At 40.4% G+C, this 20,124-nt stretch overlaps 2 protein-coding genes across 3 annotated transcripts in view; both read left to right on the top strand.

The window, feature by feature from the left end:
• The window catches only part of ror2 (receptor tyrosine kinase-like orphan receptor 2), a 62,640-nt gene extending 52,350 nt beyond the window's left edge, over window positions 1-10,290 (top strand). Inside the window, exons 5-9 of one of the 2 annotated variants that reach the window (XM_052567922.1) lie at window positions 3,857-3,978; window positions 6,047-6,349; window positions 6,607-6,864; window positions 6,959-7,164; window positions 8,048-10,290. In XM_052567922.1, coding sequence (XP_052423882.1) covers window positions 3,857-3,978; window positions 6,047-6,349; window positions 6,607-6,864; window positions 6,959-7,164; window positions 8,048-9,475 — 2,317 coding nt within the window. In that variant the 3' untranslated portion in view covers window positions 9,476-10,290. The remainder of the gene's footprint in view (window positions 1-3,856; window positions 3,979-6,046; window positions 6,350-6,606; window positions 6,865-6,958; window positions 7,165-8,047) is intronic. The other variant, XM_052567923.1, reaches the window with a different exon arrangement.
• Window positions 10,291-12,798: 2,508 nt separating this feature from the next.
• nfil3 (nuclear factor, interleukin 3 regulated) lies at window positions 12,799-16,664 on the top strand. The gene is made up of 2 exons (XM_052566540.1): window positions 12,799-12,982; window positions 14,918-16,664. Exon 2 carries the CDS (start codon window positions 15,025-15,027, stop codon window positions 16,408-16,410), a length of 1,386 nt encoding a protein of 461 aa, XP_052422500.1. The 5' UTR covers window positions 12,799-12,982; window positions 14,918-15,024; the 3' UTR covers window positions 16,411-16,664.
• The last annotated feature ends 3,460 nt before the right edge of the window (window positions 16,665-20,124 follow it).

Here is a 20,124-nt window from a genome sequence, read left to right as displayed (position 1 = left end):
TTCTGTGTGAGCTGTGATTATTTATCGCTAGGCTTTCAACGGTGAACTTCTTCCCTGTGAAGTTTGGCCAACATCTCGCTAATGTGACCACATCTAAAGAGAAGTTCAGTAAATGGATCTGGACATTGATGAAGTCTTCAGAAAGAACAGGAGTAAAAGGATATTGAAAGTATAGTGTACAAGTCAAATGGACCACGTTTTTGGTGCTTTTTTTTGTGTTTCTTTGAAGTTATATTGTCTTGAGAGCTCTCTGCATTTGTTCTGGGGGATGGAGAGGATCATTTGTTGGCTAGAGTCATTAAAGAAAGCTGTTATTTGAGTAGAAGAGCATTGAGAAGCTCAAAGACCACATGTACACATATTTGATAAAGGCAGAGTATTGTTATTACAGATGAGCACGAGAAGCACAAATCTCTGGTCGTGTTGCTTCCAGTTTGACAGCCTCGTTGTCTTTCACTCACACTATGTGTATGAATATTCAAAATCTTGTTCTCAAGCTTTTCTTGAAAGGACAAACTTGTATGCAAAACTAATATCCAGTTCTTGTAAACTTTGCACTGCTTGCAGCCATCAGGGAAAGAATGATTTGCATTCATTTAATATATTTTTTTAAAAAGTAGGAAGTAAATCTGAATCTTGTTAGGCTCAAGTCCTCGAACATTAGCTTGAGAGAAAATTCCTTTGCTCAATCCAAACTGCGGTGAAATTGTAACCATATGTGATATTGAGGAGCGCCGTAGCTGAAGTTTAGGGCATCGATGGTTTGGTTACGCTGGCAAAATGCCACAGTTAGGAGCCAAATCAAATGTGAATCGTGCAAAAAGGTTATTTTAGCACCGCTTCACACTAGATCTATTCACAGATTTCACCTTAGGAGTGTTTTGAGAAACACTGATTAGAGATCTACTAAAACTTCAAACCCAAAGAGTGAAATATGATTTGCTGCGGGCTCTGGACAGACATGTTTCTGATCATGTTACACAAGGCTGAGGGAAGGAAATTTTCAGAAATGATGTTTGTACTATATATATATATATAGAAGAAAGTGTTGTTTACTGTTTTTCTGGATTGGTAACAGATCAGCTCTGTTTGCAGTGGATTAGTCTAATTCTCTTATTTTGAACTCCATTGCAACTCTTTTATCTTGAATGTGACAGGCTTGGGGTTTCTTTTTGTTTCCAGTTATTTTACCTGTACCTATTACTACTAATTTTTATTCGTCATGTTCATTTATCATCATAATCTTAAACTCACTGGTTTGTAGCATAAACGTTTTTCCTGTTTACTGCACTTTTTTATTATTCTAGTTATCTCTCACACATTCACTTCTGATTTGAGCTGCTATAATTGTTCCAAAACCTCTTTTAAACATTTCAAAAGTAACATCCAGACATCAGACATGCTCTCAACACAAAAGAGTTACACTGTCTTCTTCACAAATTCAAACATAGCTTTTATTAGGGGTGTAAAAATTGTTGAAAATGTTCATATGGGTCTTTTGGTTCTGTGTGTATGTATGTGTACCAAACAAATATAGCATTGGATTTACCACTGCATGAGTGGAACTGCATTGGAAATTTACAGGTTTATATATTGTTACTTTAAATGAGAAACAGAGACTTTTCACGGCAAAACAAAATGTTGCGTAAGCATTTCATTTACTTCCGGCATGTCATCAGTGTCCACAGCTCGTTAGTTCGCCAGAGAAATTAAGTCTACACGTGCGTACCAAACATTTTCACTTCAAATAAGTGTGTCATTACACTCCTAGCTTTAATGTATCCTTTAGACATTTCATTGAGCTTGTGAGAAGAGATGAATTGAAAAATATTGATTATATTTTTTTAAGACACACTTATATCCAACACAGATGCATTAATCTGATAAAGACTGACTGTAAGGACCTTTACATTGCATATTTACACACACTTTACATACATTATTCAGTTGTTCTGTAGAACTTTCTATTCATCAAAGAATGAAACTGTCATCATTTCCACAATAATATTAAGCAAATCATCAAATTAGATCATATGACACTGAAGACTGATGCTGAAAATACAGCTGCGCAACACAGAAATAAACTAGCATAGAAAACAGCAGCTCTGGTGAACATAAGCAACTTCATTCAGATACAAAAGAAAAACTTTTGAACAGTACGTGGTACTTTAAACTCATTTCATATTCAATTATAGAGAGTAAAGCCATTTGAACGGGTAGAAATAACTATAAATATACCAGCGTCTGCTAAATGATTAAATGCAAATGTAAAGGAATATTTTGGCCAGTATTTGTGTGTACTGTGTATTTTCACGTTTGGAGTATCTTGCTAACGTCTTGCTCTTAGTTTTAACCACCAGAGTTTGCATTTGTTCCAGATCCATCACTTACAAGGTTTCATTTCGGTTGAGATGCTGCCTTAGAAGGGAGACAGGAGACTCTGTTTGGATCAGAGCCTGACCCCGTATCGTATTTTAGCTGCTGTTGTGGGTTGAGACTAAAACAAATGTGTCTGTTGTGGAGACCAAAAAACTTCAAAGCATCAAGTTCCGAAGCCTTCAGATCCCAACTCCAGCCAGTTCCTGAGTCATCACATAAAGCTATTTGTGTTTGGCCAGAATAGACCATTTTTATCCAGTTGGTAACGGCATAAACAGCAGAGATGGATGTCCTGAGCTGGTGATTTTGGTCACTTCACGTTCAGATTATGATGAGAGAAACAGCAAAGCCCAAAGGTAGCATAATAAACAACTACTGAAACCCCTTCAGAAGTGCTCCAATCATAACACGCTGTGAACACACTTCTGTATGGCTTTGGCTCAAAGTGAGCACCTAGATTTCATGACTCCATGAACAAGAGGACACGAGATGCATGGAGACGCCCTTAGCATTCATTAATGTGCTCTCTTTGCTGAAGCCAGCAGGATATTTTTTTAAGGGTTAGTTCACCCAAAAATGAAAATGTGATGTTTATCTGCTTGCCCCCAGGGCATCCAAGATGTAGGTGAATTTGTTTCAGTAGAACACAGACTGAGATATTTAACTCAAACCCTTGCGTTCTGTCAGTCATATATTGCAAGTGGATGTGAATAATGGCTAAAATATATATTTAAAAAAAAACTATGGCTCGTGACTAAACATTGATGTGTAAAGACACAGAATGGTAGGTCTGTGCAAGAAACTGAACTCTATTTATATAGTTTTTTACCTCTGATGCACTGCACTGTCTGAACTGTATGTGTGCCTCCTAAAAACAGAGGCGTCTTCTTCTTCTTGCTTTATGGTGGATCGTAGACTTATAAGTGCATTAGAGCCAGCTATGTCTTAAGTGGACCATTGACACTCCTAATTGGGATTGTAGAACGTGTCAATGGTCCACTTAACATATAGCTGGCGCTAATGCACTTATAAGTCTATGATCCACCATAAAGCAAGAAGAAGAAGATGCCTCACACAGTTCAGTGCAGTTCAGTTTGTGTTGTCCTAAAGAAACAAAGTGCCCTGAGGGTAACAGATAAACATAAAATGTTTGGGTGAACCATCCCTTTAACATCAGCATTAGAAAGCTTCGTATTGGCCAGACTAGATGGCAATATCCTACACAACTTACATTCTTGAGAAACGATTAAGTACAAATTATGATATAATCTAAATAATAATGTGAAACTAGCGGTGAAAGGTCATAAACCCATTGTTATATGCAATGTGGTGTTTGATGATAGAAATTCAAATTGTAGTCTTTTGTGCGCCTGAGTGTTCAGTGTTCAGGAAAGTTGACTCACTTAATATCAGCTCTGTGTGTCTTTCAGGAAAGTTATCATCTTGTTCATCACTGTCTGTCATTTTCTTTTCTCAGAAGGCACGAGAAGGGCTTCTGCCAGCCGTACCGTGGCATCGCGTGCGCTCGCTTCATAGGGAACAGGAGTATCTACGTGGAGTCTCTTCAGATGCAGGGAGAAAGTGAAAACCGCATCACTGGTGAGCACTGCTGGGAACACAAACACACTACAGGTCAAACGTGTGGAATAAGTTGTATTTTCACTTCTATACTTGTATTTTCACTTTCAATTATTGTAATGATGAGTAACTGTAATTAATGGCTTAAAATGTGTGAAAACTGCATTAAAGGGGTCATATGATGCGATTTCAATTTACCTTTCTCTTTGGAGTGTTACAAGCTCTTGGTGAATAAAGAAGATCTGTAAAGTTGCAACGACTAAAGTCTCAAACCCAAAGAGATATTCTTTATAAAAGTTAAGCCTCTGCCACTTCCTCCTAAAACGGCTCGTTCAAATACGCCCCACATGTCTACGTCACTATGTGGAGATATTTGTGTGATGCTGCCCAAAACAAAGAAGCCGTGGTTTCAGTAACACAGCTAGTGTTGAAGCAGTCATGTCAGGGAGATGTGTGTGTATCTAGGAGAAAGAAAAAGCACTGTATTTGGCCTTCAGGAAGTAGATGCATTTAGGAAGCTTTAAGATTACTTACAACAGAACAGCAACATATTTTATGGACGACAGTTTCATGAACCTTGGAGAGGAGGTAATACTGACTTTGATACGACAATCTGGTGCTTCTGAATTATCTACTGGAAGTGTGCTTTGTTATTAGTTTAAGTATTTGCTATCGAATGATCAAATACGGAGTTTTGCGCGCCGTGTGTGTTTGTGTGTGTGAGAGCGAGAGAGAGAGAGAGAGGGAGGGAGAGAGAGACCGTTTCACACAGTTTAAACACATACGAGCTTCATCACTGTGTCTGTCACGACTCTGTTCCTCTTTCAGCTTGAACTGATGGTAAAACTAAGGACATTGTTAACTGTCTATACATTTATTTTGAAAGATGAAGCTCAAGATTATGGAAAGGGGCGTTACATTTCTAAAGAGTGCTTGTGGTGTTCGGCCAATCAGAGCAGACTGCGATTTTCTGAAGGAGGGACTTTGTAGAAAATAATGTTTGAGAGAGACGGGTCATAGAGGACCTACAATAATGTACAGTATTTAAAAAAAAAAAATGTGTTTTTTGAAGATTAAAGCATGTCAACATATTCTGTTACACCAAATACACAAAATAATGATCTTTAAAAAAGCATTATATGAACCCTTTAATAAAAACCATTTTATGTATTTAAAATATATCATCTTTATGTTTGTTTCTACATTAATTTGGAGATTCACTCTGAAATGATGACTGCATAAATATGTTATTAATTGCGGTTAACTACAGATTTTTTAATTTTTTTAATCGATAGACAGCACTAGAATAGCTTATATTTGAATATATTTTAAATGTAATTTATTTCTGTGATGGTATGGTAGATTTTGCTGCTTAAGGCTTTTATTCAGGATTCATATAAATACATGTAAAATGTCATTTAACTTTTACTGTTACTTTTGATCAATTTAATGCATTCTTGCTGAAGCTATATTTCAGTATTTATTTATGATCATATTATATATGAAAAACATCAAATCAGCATATTAAAATGATTTCTGAAGATCATGTGACACTGGAGACTGGAGGAATGATGCTGAAAATACAGCGCTGCATCACAGAAATAAATTACACTTTAAAATATTTTAACATTAAAAACAGTTCTTTTACATTGGAATAATATATTACAATATTATTTTATCGCTGTTTTTTTTATTAAGTAAATACAGTCTTGGTGAGTTTCTTTCAAAAACATTTAAAACATTTGATTCCAAAAAAATATTTTTTTTTTCAGAGTGATGCAATAGAAAAAACATTTTGGATTCCCCAAACATCCTTTTAGTGAACAGTTCTTAAAATAGCAATTAAACAACATAGAAAAAATAGTCGAAAGAACCATTATTCCACTATAAAGAACTTTTGTGCATTGAAAAGTTTCCTTGAATGTTAAAGGTTCTTCATTACAATATTATTTTATCATTACAGTTAATTTATCATTACAATAATATCAATGCCTGTAAAGAACCGTTCATTTTAACTGTAGTGTATCATGTTAATAGACTCACCTGACATTCTGCTGTTCTCATTATTTTTCATTGTGTTGTTCTCCAGCGGCCTTCACGATGATCGGCACCTCGACCCATCTGTCAGACCAGTGCTCGGAGTTTGCCATCCCGTCCTTCTGCTACTACGTCTTCCCGTTGTGTGAGGAGGGCACCAGAGGTCCATGGCGGCGCCAGCTCTGCCGTGATGAGTGCGAGGCTCTGGAGAACGACTTGTGCCATGCAGAGTACACCATCGCACGCTCCAACCCTCTCATCCTCATGCAGCTGGAGCTGCCCGCATGCAACCTGCTTCCCCACCCCGGCTCGCCAGACGCTGCCAGCTGCATCCGCATCGGCCTGCCACCGCAGTGTAGGTTAACAAGACTGAACACGGGGTTTAGAGCCAAGGAAGGCTCAAGGGAGGGTTAAATAAGCATGAAATCCACTGTAATTGGCTCCCAAGCACCCTCAGTGAGCAACAGCAATTGAAGTGAGAGGGCCCTCTTGTGGTGCATCTCAAATTTCTTGGTTGCATTGCTATAATAAACGATTGTCTATAACTTTTTTCATTTACTTCTCTCAAGTTTTGAGGACAAAACACCTACTAATTTTCAATCCTTGTTAAAGATTCACCCCCGAATCACAGCTGCTACAACGGAAGTGGCGCCAACTACAAAGGCACGGTCAGTGTCACCAAATCCGGCTACCAGTGTCAGCCGTGGAGCGCACAGTATCCACACAGTCATCATCTGACGCCTGTCGAGTACCCGGAGCTCAGAGGAGGACACAATTTCTGCAGGAACCCCGGAGGGCAAATGGAGAGCCCCTGGTGTTTCACGTTAGACCCTAATGTGAGAGTGGACGTCTGTGACATTCAGCCCTGCAGTGAGTAGAGTCTTTATGACCATCATGATGGGCAGGAAAATAACACATCTTAAATAAAAAAATTAATCGTTTTTGTTTTGTTTTTCTCCCTCAGATCCTCCAGAGAAAGTGAAAAAGGAGATCCTGTACATCTTAATCCCCAGTATAGCCACCCCTCTCATCATTGCCTGCTTATTCTTCTTGTTCTGCAAGTGTCGCAACAAACAGAAGGAGTCTGCTGACAGTCCAACTCGCCGTCAACTCACGGCCTCGCCGAGTCAAGACATGGAGCTGCCTCTTCTGAACCAGCACAAGCATCAGGTGAACAAACCTCAAGCTCCTGAGCATGTGCACTTCATTCAAAAACTGCAATTCTTGCATTCACAGCTCAGTTTGGACCCAACTGAACATAAGATTATAAATTAGTAATAACTCCATTTATTTTCCAACTAAGATTTTGCACCTGATCAGTAACTTAATGAGTAAATGTCCAAAAATGTCCATGTTATTATTACATGTATTACCATGTTATTACTACATTATCCTTTTTTTGTAATGAAAACATTGAGAATAGTTTTTTTAATTGTGATGAATTATTATTACATTCATGAGAATATGCAATCCTTGCAGAGAGTTTGCAGTATTCAGTGAATTAAAACAATTGAATGCATTAATTTCATAAATAATTTAAATCATTTGTAATTACACATTATAACAGCTCAGAATTAGTCAACATATATTCATATTCTAACACAACAACATTAATATTACTCTTAAATGTTTTCAAAGAAAATACGTTAAGATGAAAACATTATTTTTCTTTCTGCAGTGGTTCATCAAATGGTGTGCACATTCATGTTTATCAACAAAATCCAGTCCCAAACGTGTGTGAAATATTGGAATGAGGCTGAATACATTTTAGTAAACTATTTTTGAGACAAATGTAAAAAAATTCATTTTTTTTATGAAATGCTGTCTCTCTTAAAAACATTTAAAAAATTTAATACTGTAAAAACTTGTGGCTCATTTGTAATGTTTGGTTCCCTTAGAAAGAACTGTGCATTTTTATAAGTCATTAATCTCTTCCAGGTTAAACTGAACCGTGATGTATCATTATGATTAGTGAGTTAATATCTGTTATTATATCCGTACATCAGTTGAGCACGAGCAGACTTGACCATTTCTTGTTGTCTTTAATTCCTAGGCGAAGCTACGAGAACTCAACCTGTCTGCTGTTCGGTTCATGGAGGAGCTTGGCGAGGACCGTTTCGGAAAGGTCTACAAAGGTCACCTCTACGGTACGGCTGCAGGTGAGCAGACCCAGGTGGTGGCTATAAAGACGGTCAAAGACAAGGACGAGGGTCCTCTACGGGAAGAGTTCCGGCACGAGGCCACGCTCCGGTCCCGTCTTCAGCACCCCAACATCGTCTGCCTTTTAGGTGTGATAACCAAAGAACAGCCCATGAGCATGATCTTCAGCTACTCGGGCCACGGTGACCTCCACGAGTTCCTGGTCATGCGATCCCCTCACTCGGACGTCGGCAGCTCCGATGACGACAAGACGGTCAGATCCACTCTGGAGCAGGCCGACTTCCTGCACATCGTCACACAGATAGCAGCCGGGATGGAGTATCTTTCCAGCCACCACGTGGTGCACAAGGATCTGGCTGCTCGCAACATCCTAGTCTGCGACAAACTCAACGTGAAGATCCTAGACCTCGGGTTGTTCAGAGAGGTGTACTCCGCAGACTACTACAAGCTGATGGGAACGAGTCCCTTACCAATCCGTTGGATGTCCCCTGAAGCCATACTGTACGGGAAGCTTTCCACCGACTCCGACATCTGGGCCTACGGCGTGGTGCTCTGGGAGATATTCAGCTATGGCCTCCAGCCGTACTGTGGCTATTCTAACCAGGATGTGATCGAGATGGTGCGCAACAGACAAGTGCTTTCCTGCCCAGATGACTGTCCGGCCTGGGTTTACACGCTGATGCTAGAGTGCTGGAATGAGTTCCCCGCACGAAGGCCACGATTCAAAGACATTCACGCACGCTTGCGCTCCTGGGAGAGCTTATCCAACTACAACAGCTCGGCGCAGACCTCGGGAGCGAGCAACACCACTCAAACCAGCTCGCTCAGCACCAGCCCCGTCAGCAACATCAGCAATGCTCGCTACGTCAGTCCCAAAAAGTCTTCCCCGTTTCCCCAGCCTCAGTTTGTGTCCATGAAGGGCCAGATGCGCCCAATGGTGCCGCCCCAGCTCTACATCCCAGTCAACGGCTACCAGCCAATGCCTGCTTATCCGTACATGCAGAACTTCTACTCCATGCAGATCCCCATGCAGATGCCTCCGCAGCAGCTGCACCCACAGATGGTGGCCAAGGCTGGATCGCACCACAGCGGCAGCGGCTCCACCAGCACCGGCTACGTGACCACAGCGCCCTCCAACGGATCCGGCACGGAGAAGGCGGCCCTTACGAATGACGACCTGAAGACGACAGACGAGGATTTCGCTGACGGAGCGTCTCAAAGTGGGCTGCACAACGAAGAGCTTTCTGTTCCAGAGACAGAGCTCCTGGGGGACAGTGACAGCCCACAGACCAAGGACAATGAAATCAACTTGGAAGCGTAGATGATCTTTTTAGATTAGGTTAGATGAGAAGAATCAGGTTTAGGTACAGGTTTAAAAAGTGAAGGGGAACCGGTGAATGACACATGGACGTAGTGTTATTTATGGGTTTTTATGTTTTATCCGCAGCCACTGATGGATGAACGCATCATTCTGCTGGAGATATTTTTATAGGAAACTCAGCTTCAGCTGCGGTTTTTGTAGTCTGTGATGAAGAATTGAGCTTTCGGCCCTTCTGCTTTGGGGTCGGCAGCAGATGATCTTGTTGGTTTAGTTGTTTTTTATCAAATTGTTGCAAAGCTATTCAGAAGAATGCATGTTCTTACTGTTGCTGTGCAACATGAAACATCATTTCAGGCATGTTGTGGGTACCATTTATTAATGTAACCTCTTCTCAGTTGGTGTTGTGATTGAGAACAAGTCATTAATCGATTCTTTCAGCTCCATGGGATTAAATGTGTCTTGCTTCAAGGCTTTGGTAAATGATATGCATTATAAAAACCTCTTCATGGATCAGGAAATTGGACGATAAACGATGTGGATGTGCTGAGACATGGATGCTGACCCTAAGACATTGTGTCCTTTTTTTGTTTTTTAGAGTTGCTTTTATAAAACTCCTGTTGTAAAGATTTGTAATTTATGCCATTGATTCTCTTGAAGTGGTTTGTAATGGTCTTATTTTGTTTAGCCTCTAGTATTACTTTAAAGTCATACCAACCGGAAGCTTGCTTTCTACCCAGATGCTATTAACCAACATTAACCATATATTTTGTTCATCGAGGCACGTGGAAAATCCAATAAAGTAATGCATAATATTATACTACTTGTGGGGTTTCCTCAACTCGTATAGTCAAAGCTTCAATCTAGACATTGGAAAAGCCTTTTGCTATGATAATGTAATTATAATAGCACAATCGTGTATTTTATATGACTTCTTATATGTGCTTTGTGAAAGATTGAGTGAGTGAGTGATGTGTGCTGGTTCATGTAAACCAATGACTGTAGAGGAGGTGTTCTTATCTCCCCAGAAAGGCGGGACCAAAGTAATAACTGATATAGTCTCCACTTTTGGAGCAAATAATTTACACTTGCAGAACTGATACTTACACGGTGACACACGCTTGCCTGCTGAGATGTCCACAGGTGCTTGTTGCTCCACGCAGGATGAGCTGGTTTGCATCAGCGGTGCACGGAATGCGTGCCAGTTTCACGCGGTGCCAAGCCTGCGTGCAAACAGCGGCACGCGACGGAAGAGACAGTTCACGCCTGATGAGCAGAAAGACGGTAATTACTGGCTCAAGCGGACGCGTAATAACGAAGCTGCGAAGAGGTCTCGCCAGCGCAAGAGGATGGAGGAGCATCTTCTGGAGTCGCGCGCCGTCGAGCTCCAACGAGAGAATGACAAATTAAAGGCTGTGCTCTCTACAGTTCATCACCACAGCACGGCTCAGGGTAACCCGATGCATGCTGCTTTTGGGTTCCCTCTTGGACTGCCAAATGAGGGTTACCCGCGCAGTTTACCCGTCCCCGCAACTGTGTTGCCACTGCGCAGTCTGCCGCATTGCACATTTTCTGGTTGTTGCGGAACAATACGTCCTGAAACAAATCTTTTTCGCTCGGTTTTCGATTTTGCATCGTATCCTTTGCTGAAAAGCTCTGCTAGTAATACTATTACGAAATCCCCGCGCATCAGTTTATTGGATGGTTGTCATCCAGTGGGCAGGTACAGTCATGGAGCCAATGCATGCACCAGCGGAGCGTATGCGAGGAGTAGAGTTTTTGCGAATGGAAATGCTCAAATGATGCACGAGCTGCCGGAGGACAGAAACGCATTGGCCAACCTGTCCCGCTGTTATATTTCCAAAACATCGTCTTCTGATTCGGCGCAGAATTACGCGCGTGAGCCTGGACCGATCGGAGGGGAACCGCAAACACGTGCAGAGGAACGAACTTGCCAACAACAAGAGACCACTCAGTCCGTTCTGCTGCCGCACAAACTGCGCTACAAAGCTGCTGTCGCAAGGTTTGCGTCCACCAACTTTCCATCTTAATGGAAACCACGGAAGACACTCGTTTGTCACCAGACGTGTTACTGGCTGTCATGAAAACATTGTCATTTTTAATTGCATTTGTTTAATTGCTCACATTTAAGTAAAAATCACTTACCTTGCACTGTGAATCTGTAGTTGTAATACCTCTTAAATAAAAGGTATTGTTTCTGCACCCGTGAGTGCTTTGTATGTGTTATGCATTGAATGTTTTTTTTTTTTTTTGACTGCATGATCATCATCAAAACGTATCCAACTTACTTAAAAAAATGCATATGAAATCTTATAAAGGAAAAATCGATGCTTTGTTTCTAAATGTGCACCGACATGTTTGTTTTCCCACAGGGTGGCGCACTCAAACACGTCTTTTTAAATATAGGGCATCTTTTGGGCGCCACGTTGTGCAAGTCCTTTAGTTTTAGGTTACATCACATCCACACCTGTTACATCATGTCGACCATTTGACAGATATTAATTATGTTACATGTTGACAATTTTATATCACGCGCATATTCAAATTAGTTTTAGTTGTTGGAGAAAAGCTTATGGCGGTCCTTGAGTTGATGATGCTGAGAAAACCACAGATTGGACGAGATGCAACACTAGGGTGAGAGTGTCCTTTAAACCAGGTGATCATGCATAACGACATTTATGTAAGTCTTTGAAAGGGAGACCTTCTCCTGTAAACTTTTTCTGTTTGTCTGAATACCACTAGGTGGCTTAATTTCTTTCAAACAGAAGATTTGTCTGTTGATAGTTTGGTAACAGCTGCATACACGTCATCCAAAGTCATAGTCAGTCCTTCGTCATTAAAAGTAAACGGGTAATGTTTAGAACAATCGCTATGTAATTGGGCTTTATTCATTTCTAGATTAAGATCATGGCGGTTTTTTATATATACGATATTAGTTTCTACTACCTACAACATCAATACCAAGATGATAATAACAATGAACACTGACTAATGGTTAAAAATATTAATCAATATAAATTTGACATGTAGACATTTCTGGATATTCTAGATCTGGTGGTCTTACAAAACGAATTTAGAAAGCTTTTTTTTAGTAGGCTATAAAAAAAATATATATTTTTTTTTTAATAGGTAGCCGACAAGGTTTTCTTCAACTGAACTATAGGACTCCCTACTACGGAGTCGTTATTGCTTATGTGAAACAGACTGCTACAAATGAGGCGCGTTTCATTGGCTCAAATCGGAAGATGCTGTGTTTTGATTGGTCGAGAGATGTGTCAGTCAATGGACGCCGCCAATACTCTTCTGTAGTGACCTACTAACACAGATCCATGAGACAGCAGGCACTCCGGCAGGAAAACGCTCAGGAGAAACACAAGTATCATTTCCAGATGGGATGTTATTACTGCTGATGAAACACTTCTGGTCGCTTTGAATGTTTTATATGCATTATTTATCCCGGACATCTATTTGGACCTTTGCTTATAAGAGGTAAATGTGTTCTTCTTTTACCGTGCGGGTAAACGTGAAACGGACGGGGCTCGTTGGGGTGTTTCAACCGGTAGCCGGTATCTGGCTTTAACATATTAATACAGTAAGGCAACTTTCAACGTGGTCTGTTTTCAATATAGGCTATGCGTCATACTAATTTTCCCCACATCACGTCAGTGCAGACACGTTTTAGTGTTTTACCTAAACGCTTATGGATTACTGTTACTTATACAGTGACATATTTTTATACAGCACATTATTATGATGTTTTTGGAAATCAAAACATATGGGCATTGGGAGACGGGGGTGGCACAGTGACCCACTATTCGTGCTGGTTGGGTGTATCAGGCTCTCAGGTCAATACTTAATACATTTAGACCTTATGCAAGTTAATATAATTGAACGTTAAATGATATTATATAGCTAGATCTGTGGTTTTAACGTGTTACATTCGTACTGAATTTTGCAGTGCTTTAATAGTAGGCTAAATGTTACGTTCAAGTATTTCAGTTTCTCTCCGCTTGTTTGCATTTATTGTGTAACAGTGACTGATCATCTTACAGTCCTTGCACAATAACGGAAGCTGGGACACTTCTGACAAAGAGATTGCAACGGCACGACATCACGAGCTGTTGATCAATGCCCAGAGATAGCTGTTATTTATTCTGACCGTCTGTGGAAACCGAGATCTTTGATTTATCGCACGCGCACGGATCAGGCTGTCCTGAGTGTCTGTGTCGGGATGGGGTGAATGCATTATTAAAGGCCTGTCAGATAACAACACAGCAAGGGCATGGTGTGTCTATACGCCCATTGCACTGAAGTAGCTTTTTAAAGTGTAAAATAATCACTTCATGCCAGCCAACTTTGTTGTAGCCATCTTTTTATTATTCTTTAGAGACGCAGCCATTGGTTGAATCCCAAAAGCATAACACTCACGCATGTAGGCTCTGTTTCACTTTTAAAAAATAATGTATTTCCATGAACCATTATAGCAGTAATAATAGCAGCTCTTTCCTTGTTTGTCGAGTTGCGAGATGTTCGAGCCACATTTTTCTAGCTCCTTTTTTATTGATTAATGTGTCTCTGTTCAGCCACGTGTGATGCTGCTGCTCGCATTCCTTTGTTCCCTGTGCTCTGGTCTGCGCGTGCACTGGAGCGCGAGCCCGAGCCTGGCTGTGTTTACAATCTGTTAATAGTGTTATGATCGAGCCCTCTGCTGAGTTAACTTTATGGCCACAGCCAGGTTTAGATGAGGTAATTCCAGCTGTTTGATCTGCATGTTAAAGGTCATTGTCAGGTCTTCAAATCTGTCTCCTGCAAACTAATACCCTACTTTTTCGAAAGGGTTGCCAGATTTGAATGTAAGTCATGACCAAATTCTATTACATTATGCTTTTGAAAGCATGAGCTGTTGCAATAGCCTACTTTAAGCATGCGACCCGCCTCACAAATGGTGACATAATGAGGCAGAGCAGATTACTTTGCATTTTCATAGTCACGTTTCGACTTGCGTGACATAAACCTTTTATATTTCCTATCCATCTTTTTAAAAATAGAAACACTGGGCACACCGATGATAATATTTTAGGCTTTTTTGCAGTCGTGTCCATCTACAGATGCCAGACCTTGAACGAATCACTCTGATCTAATCGGTCAAACTGGTTTTTGGAAACATCTGGAATCTGAAATGGTTGGCGATTCATTTAGACACATTTACAGCAGTTTCTCAAACAGTACTACCAGAAAACCAAAAGATCTTGCTTGAGGAGTTGGATATTTACATACAACCAATTGTAGGAAACAAAACTTGCAAATGCCTTCGATCCTTTGTGAGCGATAAAGCAGCTCTTAAGTTATATCCATAACTGTATCAAATATGGGGACGCTTTTTTGATTGGGGTGTCTAATGTGTCTCTGTTTTTATCTCATCAGATCCATTACAAACTTCTCTGGAACTGACTTCACAAAAGAGGATACATGACTTCTATTGCACTCTGACTCTTAAAACCAGAGTCAACTAATGAGCTTACACAGTCTTGATGATGACCACATTGTGTAATATGCAAGCCATTAAGAAGGAGCCGTCATGCACTGGGCCCTACGGCGGAGACGATGCCTTGGTGCTGGCAGTGGCTTTGCAGGGGACAGACAGAGACCTGATTGACCACAAGCTGTCCTCCATTCCCTTTAAAACCAAGTCCACAAACTGTCGCAGAAAACGCGAGTTCATACCAGACGAGAAGAAAGATAATCTATATTGGGAAAGGAGGCGCAAGAACAACGAAGCAGCCAAACGTTCAAGAGAAAAGCGCAGACTCAATGATATGGTTCTGGAGAACAAGCTCATGGCCCTCGGGGAAGAGAACGCATCTCTGAAAGCCGAGCTTCTGACGCTTAAACTCAGGTTTGGCTTAGTGAGCTCCGCAGCTTACGCTCAGGAGGTTCAGAAGATTTCCAGTTCAACTGCTGAACTCTTCCAGGACTTTATCCAACCCAGTGCCACCAAGGATTCCTACCCAAGTGAGCTCGAGCCAGCGCGTTTAACCAGCAGCCACATATCAGTCATCAAGCACTCACCTCACAGCGCCTTGTCCGATGGATCCGACTCAAGTATGGTGGCCCAGGAGAGCCCACTTATAAATATATCCCGAACGCCTGACGGCATCAAACAAGAACCCCTGGAACCCCGCAGATACGCCAAAGACAGGGTTAGTCCATATGAACTTTACAGGAACTACCTTAGTAGCCCTTTCCTTGGGAGCTACTCCCAGCCATCGCCGTTCTTGCAAATCACCAGATCGTCCAGCAATTCTCCTCGAACATCTGACGGTGATGACGGGGCCGTAAGCAAGTCCTCAGATGGAGAGGACGAACAGCAGGTCCCGAAGGGTCCGGCTCCACCCAGAGCCGATTCACAGAGTGTGATTGTGTCAACCCTCAAAGTGCCAGATGCCAGTGCCTCAGCTTTGCCCCACAAGTTGAGGATCAAAGCCCGGGCCATCCAGATCAAAGTGGAGGCCATTGATCCCGACTATGAATCATCTGGAAAGTCCTCCTTTCCCATTGACATGTCTGCGAGTCGATGCTACCAAATGAGTCCGTACGTTACACCCGAGTACATTCAGTCGTCTCTTAGCCCGATGTCCTTCCAGATGAGCGATGTTCAGGACTGGAGGCAGAAGCCGAAGGAATGGCACCAGGAGGATCACCAGCACTGTCCTGACTCACTGAGAGCTACGCCTAACAAACTCATCGCCGACCTTAAAAACGACTCGAATGCTAGCTCCGAATCCGAGAACTTGTACTTGAAACATGGCATTGCTGATCTGTCGGCAGAAGTGGCCTCCTTGAAAAGACTGATTACAAAACAGCAGGGGTCTGTTATTGAGTCCACCAAAAGCACTACTGAAATTGACTCCTTATGAAACGGATGCTTCTGAAACTGAATTTCTTCTATTTGCACAACGCCTGTTTTCCACTGTGTTCGCTACTGCACTGTGCGGCTGTTATGCTGTCAAAGAGCTGCACTTCATTGAGAAGAATGGTGTTTTGTGCACTTACTGTTGTAGTTTGGCGTGTCTTCTTGATGACTCCATTTGTAGCCCAAAAATGTTAACTTCTCAAAATTTATTGTACAATGTATGTTCTCTTTTGTTTACAATAAATGCAAGCACTGAAACACTGGAGTCTTTTACATCTTCCTTATTCAGCAAAGCATATGCACTCTTGAATATTACATATTCGGAGGAAATAAAAACTTACGAACACAGAGCCGTCTTTTAAACATCCAAATGGATTTATAATGTTGTCTTAATATTTATCTGGTGTTTGTCTGCCTTAAGTAAAGTAACAGGTAAAATTAAGTCTTTTAAACAGAAGATTTTATGAACGGGTTATATTGCACATTTGCTGTTTTTATTGTAATATCAACACAGTTATATTGCACTGTTTCAGATGTTAAATGCTAGCATGAGTTGAACTTTCCACACAATAAAATCTACATTAGAAACACTCAAATATAAACAACCACCACCTGGACAAAACTGGACAATTAAATGTGTTTTTCACCTTTTCTATGTGTAGAAACACCAAGGGAAGCAAGTGGTAGAGATCACACGAAGACGCCGGATAGTAAATCTATTATTAATGTCACTAATTAAACATGTCACTCAATACAAGAATTACATTGCTGCATGCTTTTTGTGTGTGTGTGTGTGTGTGTGTGTGTGAAAGTTTTGGTTTTATTTGGTTCAATAAATAACATCACCTTTACAAGTGTGACTCTCACTCAGTTAGCAGAACTTGAATAGAGATTAGCCTACAACGCTTAACACAAATACCGTTCAATGTGGCTTAATGTACCTAGACACAATTGTAAAGCATACTATTTGCAGATGAGACCAAAATGATTTACACGTTACGCGTTTTCCTCTAAAAAACACTAATGCAATGAGACTGATATTAAAAGACCACATTCTGTGCACGTCTACTAAAGCATAATGTGCAGGAAAACAAATGAGTCCAAAATATGTGTTTTAAATGTAACTATCTGTTAAATGCATAAACCAGCATTTTGTTTTATGGTTTAATAAAGGGAGAAAATGCTTAACGTGTAATAATACTCATTGCGTTTATATTCTGGGCTCATCTGCATGTCTTTTAATATCACTGTCTTAGTGCATCAAGCCAGAAATGTAAAGTGCTACAAAACTGTTAATAAGCTCCCAGTGATTTGGTTTTGGTTATCATGTCAAAAAAATGAATAATTAAAAATAAAAAATACAGTGTGTTCATGTTGTCTGCTAAATGTGACCCACAATCTCACATTCCCTACAGAAAAATCAATATCTATGATGACAACAATTATACTCTGTCAATGAAAAGTTTCCAGCAAAGAAATGGATGTACTTCTGACGGCTTGTTGAACACACACTTTTATCTGAATATTCTACCATATGATGGCCGGAGTAGCGAATTACTAACTAAATTACTAACGTTAGACTTATAACGTTACTAAAAGAAGTTAATTTGTTATTTTACAATCAAAGCACAATTATCTGACCAGCTTATGAATATTTTTTACTTTACTTCCAACATTTAATGTAATATCCAAAACTAGAGCTAGTGAATTAAATATATATTTTATATGATTCATATGATTTCATAAATGTTTTTTTTTCTCAGCAACAATGCAATTATACAGGTTTTCCTCAAATAGACTTTTTCCTTAAATAGTATTCCAAATAATAAAAAAACAAACATTGTATTGATATGCAAAAATGGACTTTGGCGTGCATATGATATAAAAGTTTTCACATGCATATGACATGAAATTTGTTGGTGTGCATATGATACGCAGGTTTCGCTTACCCAACAACCCTAAACCTACCCATCTTTTTTGCCGTAAAATGTATGCAAACTTTTTTTTTGGATGTACAGTAGTTTGTTTATCATGTTTTACCTCCCTCAAACTCATTATCTGCCCTTTCCCTGCTTCGCACAAAACTATTCTGACGTCCATCTACAGGAGCCAATAATGATTGAGTCAAAACAAGATTATCAATATTATTTAGAGACTTACTTTCGGTTGATCATTTGGTTTATTTTTCAGTTAAAGTCCAGTGTATTTTTACTTTTGCGTGATTATCAATGTAAATGAATACACTAACAAATAATGTTAACTGTTAAAACTTAAACTTGAGATTTACACTGGGGCACAGGAGATTTATACTGGGGCAAATGACCCGGTAAAAGGGGTCTAGCGATGCCCCTGCTTATGCTTACTACCTCATCTGGGGCATAGGCTTCCGACAAGGCATCTCCAAGAGTCTCTGTCCTGGGCTCTCTTCTCTTTTCTCTTTTTTTTTCATTGTGTCTTGATTTTGTCCTCTGCTAGCAGCTGGTTTGTTTTCTGTCATAGTTCATTGTTATTGATGGTCTCTGGCCAATGGATATGTAAGATCTTGCGTAGGCAGTTGTTGATGAAAACCAGTACTTTCTCGGTGATGGCAGCTGTAGATCTCCTGGTTTTGCCTCCCTACAAAAGAAATGCTTTGACGTTGGTATTGGAGACCCTGACTTTGGTTTTGTCTGACAGCTCTTTGGATCTCCAGATGTTCTGCAGTTTTATAAATGCTGTCCTTGCTTTCCCTTATTCGTATCACCAGAGGAAAGAGAAATGGAGAGAGTAGACATCCTTGTCTGACACTGGTCTTCACTTCGAATGCCTCCGTGAGCTGCCCTTCATGTACCACTTTGCAATTTTGTTGAGTTCCTGATTATGGTGATGCTTTGTCAGGTATCCCATAGTGCCAGAGCAATTTTTACAAGGTCTCTCTATCTACGCTGTCTAATGCTTTCTTTGTTGTGTGATCTGGAGAAACCCATGTGGCTTTGTGGATGTTCTTGTAAATTCTGATATCATTTACTCAACCTCCTGTTGTTCTAAACCTGTATGACGTATTCGAGGAAAGCGCAAAAAAATGGGGAAGTCGTGGCCTAGTGGTTAGAGAGTTTGACTGCTAAACCTAGGGTTGTGGGTTCGCATCTCAGGCTGGCAATACCACGACTGAGGTGCCTTGAGCATTAATGGCTGCCCACTGCTCCGGGTGTGTGTTCACTGCTGTGTGTGTGCACTTTGGATGGGTTAAATGCAGAGCACAAATTCTGAGTATGAGTCACCATGCTTGGTTGTATGTCATGTCTCTTTCCATCTCAACAACAGAATTAATTGTGCGAGAATGATTATCTTTACACGTTGTTTTGGCTGAAATTTCATTTGTCATTCTTGAAAATGTTCCCCTTATGGTACAGACAAGTTCATTGTTTTCTCATTTTAATGGTTATCATCATTCACCAAAACTCTTTGAAATAAAATAAAGATTAACTGAATAATAATATTAAAAACTAAAACAAATTTCTTTTCAGCTTTATAATAAATGTTTAATTGATCTTTAAAAAAATGAAAGCCCAGGGCCATTTTGCTTTTATTTTCTAATTTAATCAAGTTTTCAAATCCTACATCTAAGGCAGTTACAAGAGTCTTTAATAAAAACAACTGATGAATAAATAACTGTAAAACCATTCCCAGGGCCATACTGAGATTGTGAGGTACCTGGTGAGCATGTGCTCTCTGGAGA

Source organism: Carassius gibelio, chromosome B10, assembly GCF_023724105.1.
Source record: "Carassius gibelio isolate Cgi1373 ecotype wild population from Czech Republic chromosome B10, carGib1.2-hapl.c, whole genome shotgun sequence".
Classification (NCBI taxonomy): domain Eukaryota; kingdom Metazoa; phylum Chordata; class Actinopteri; order Cypriniformes; family Cyprinidae; genus Carassius; species Carassius gibelio.
Note: the sequence above shows the minus strand (reverse complement) of the source record. Positions and strands in the feature narration are given on the sequence as shown.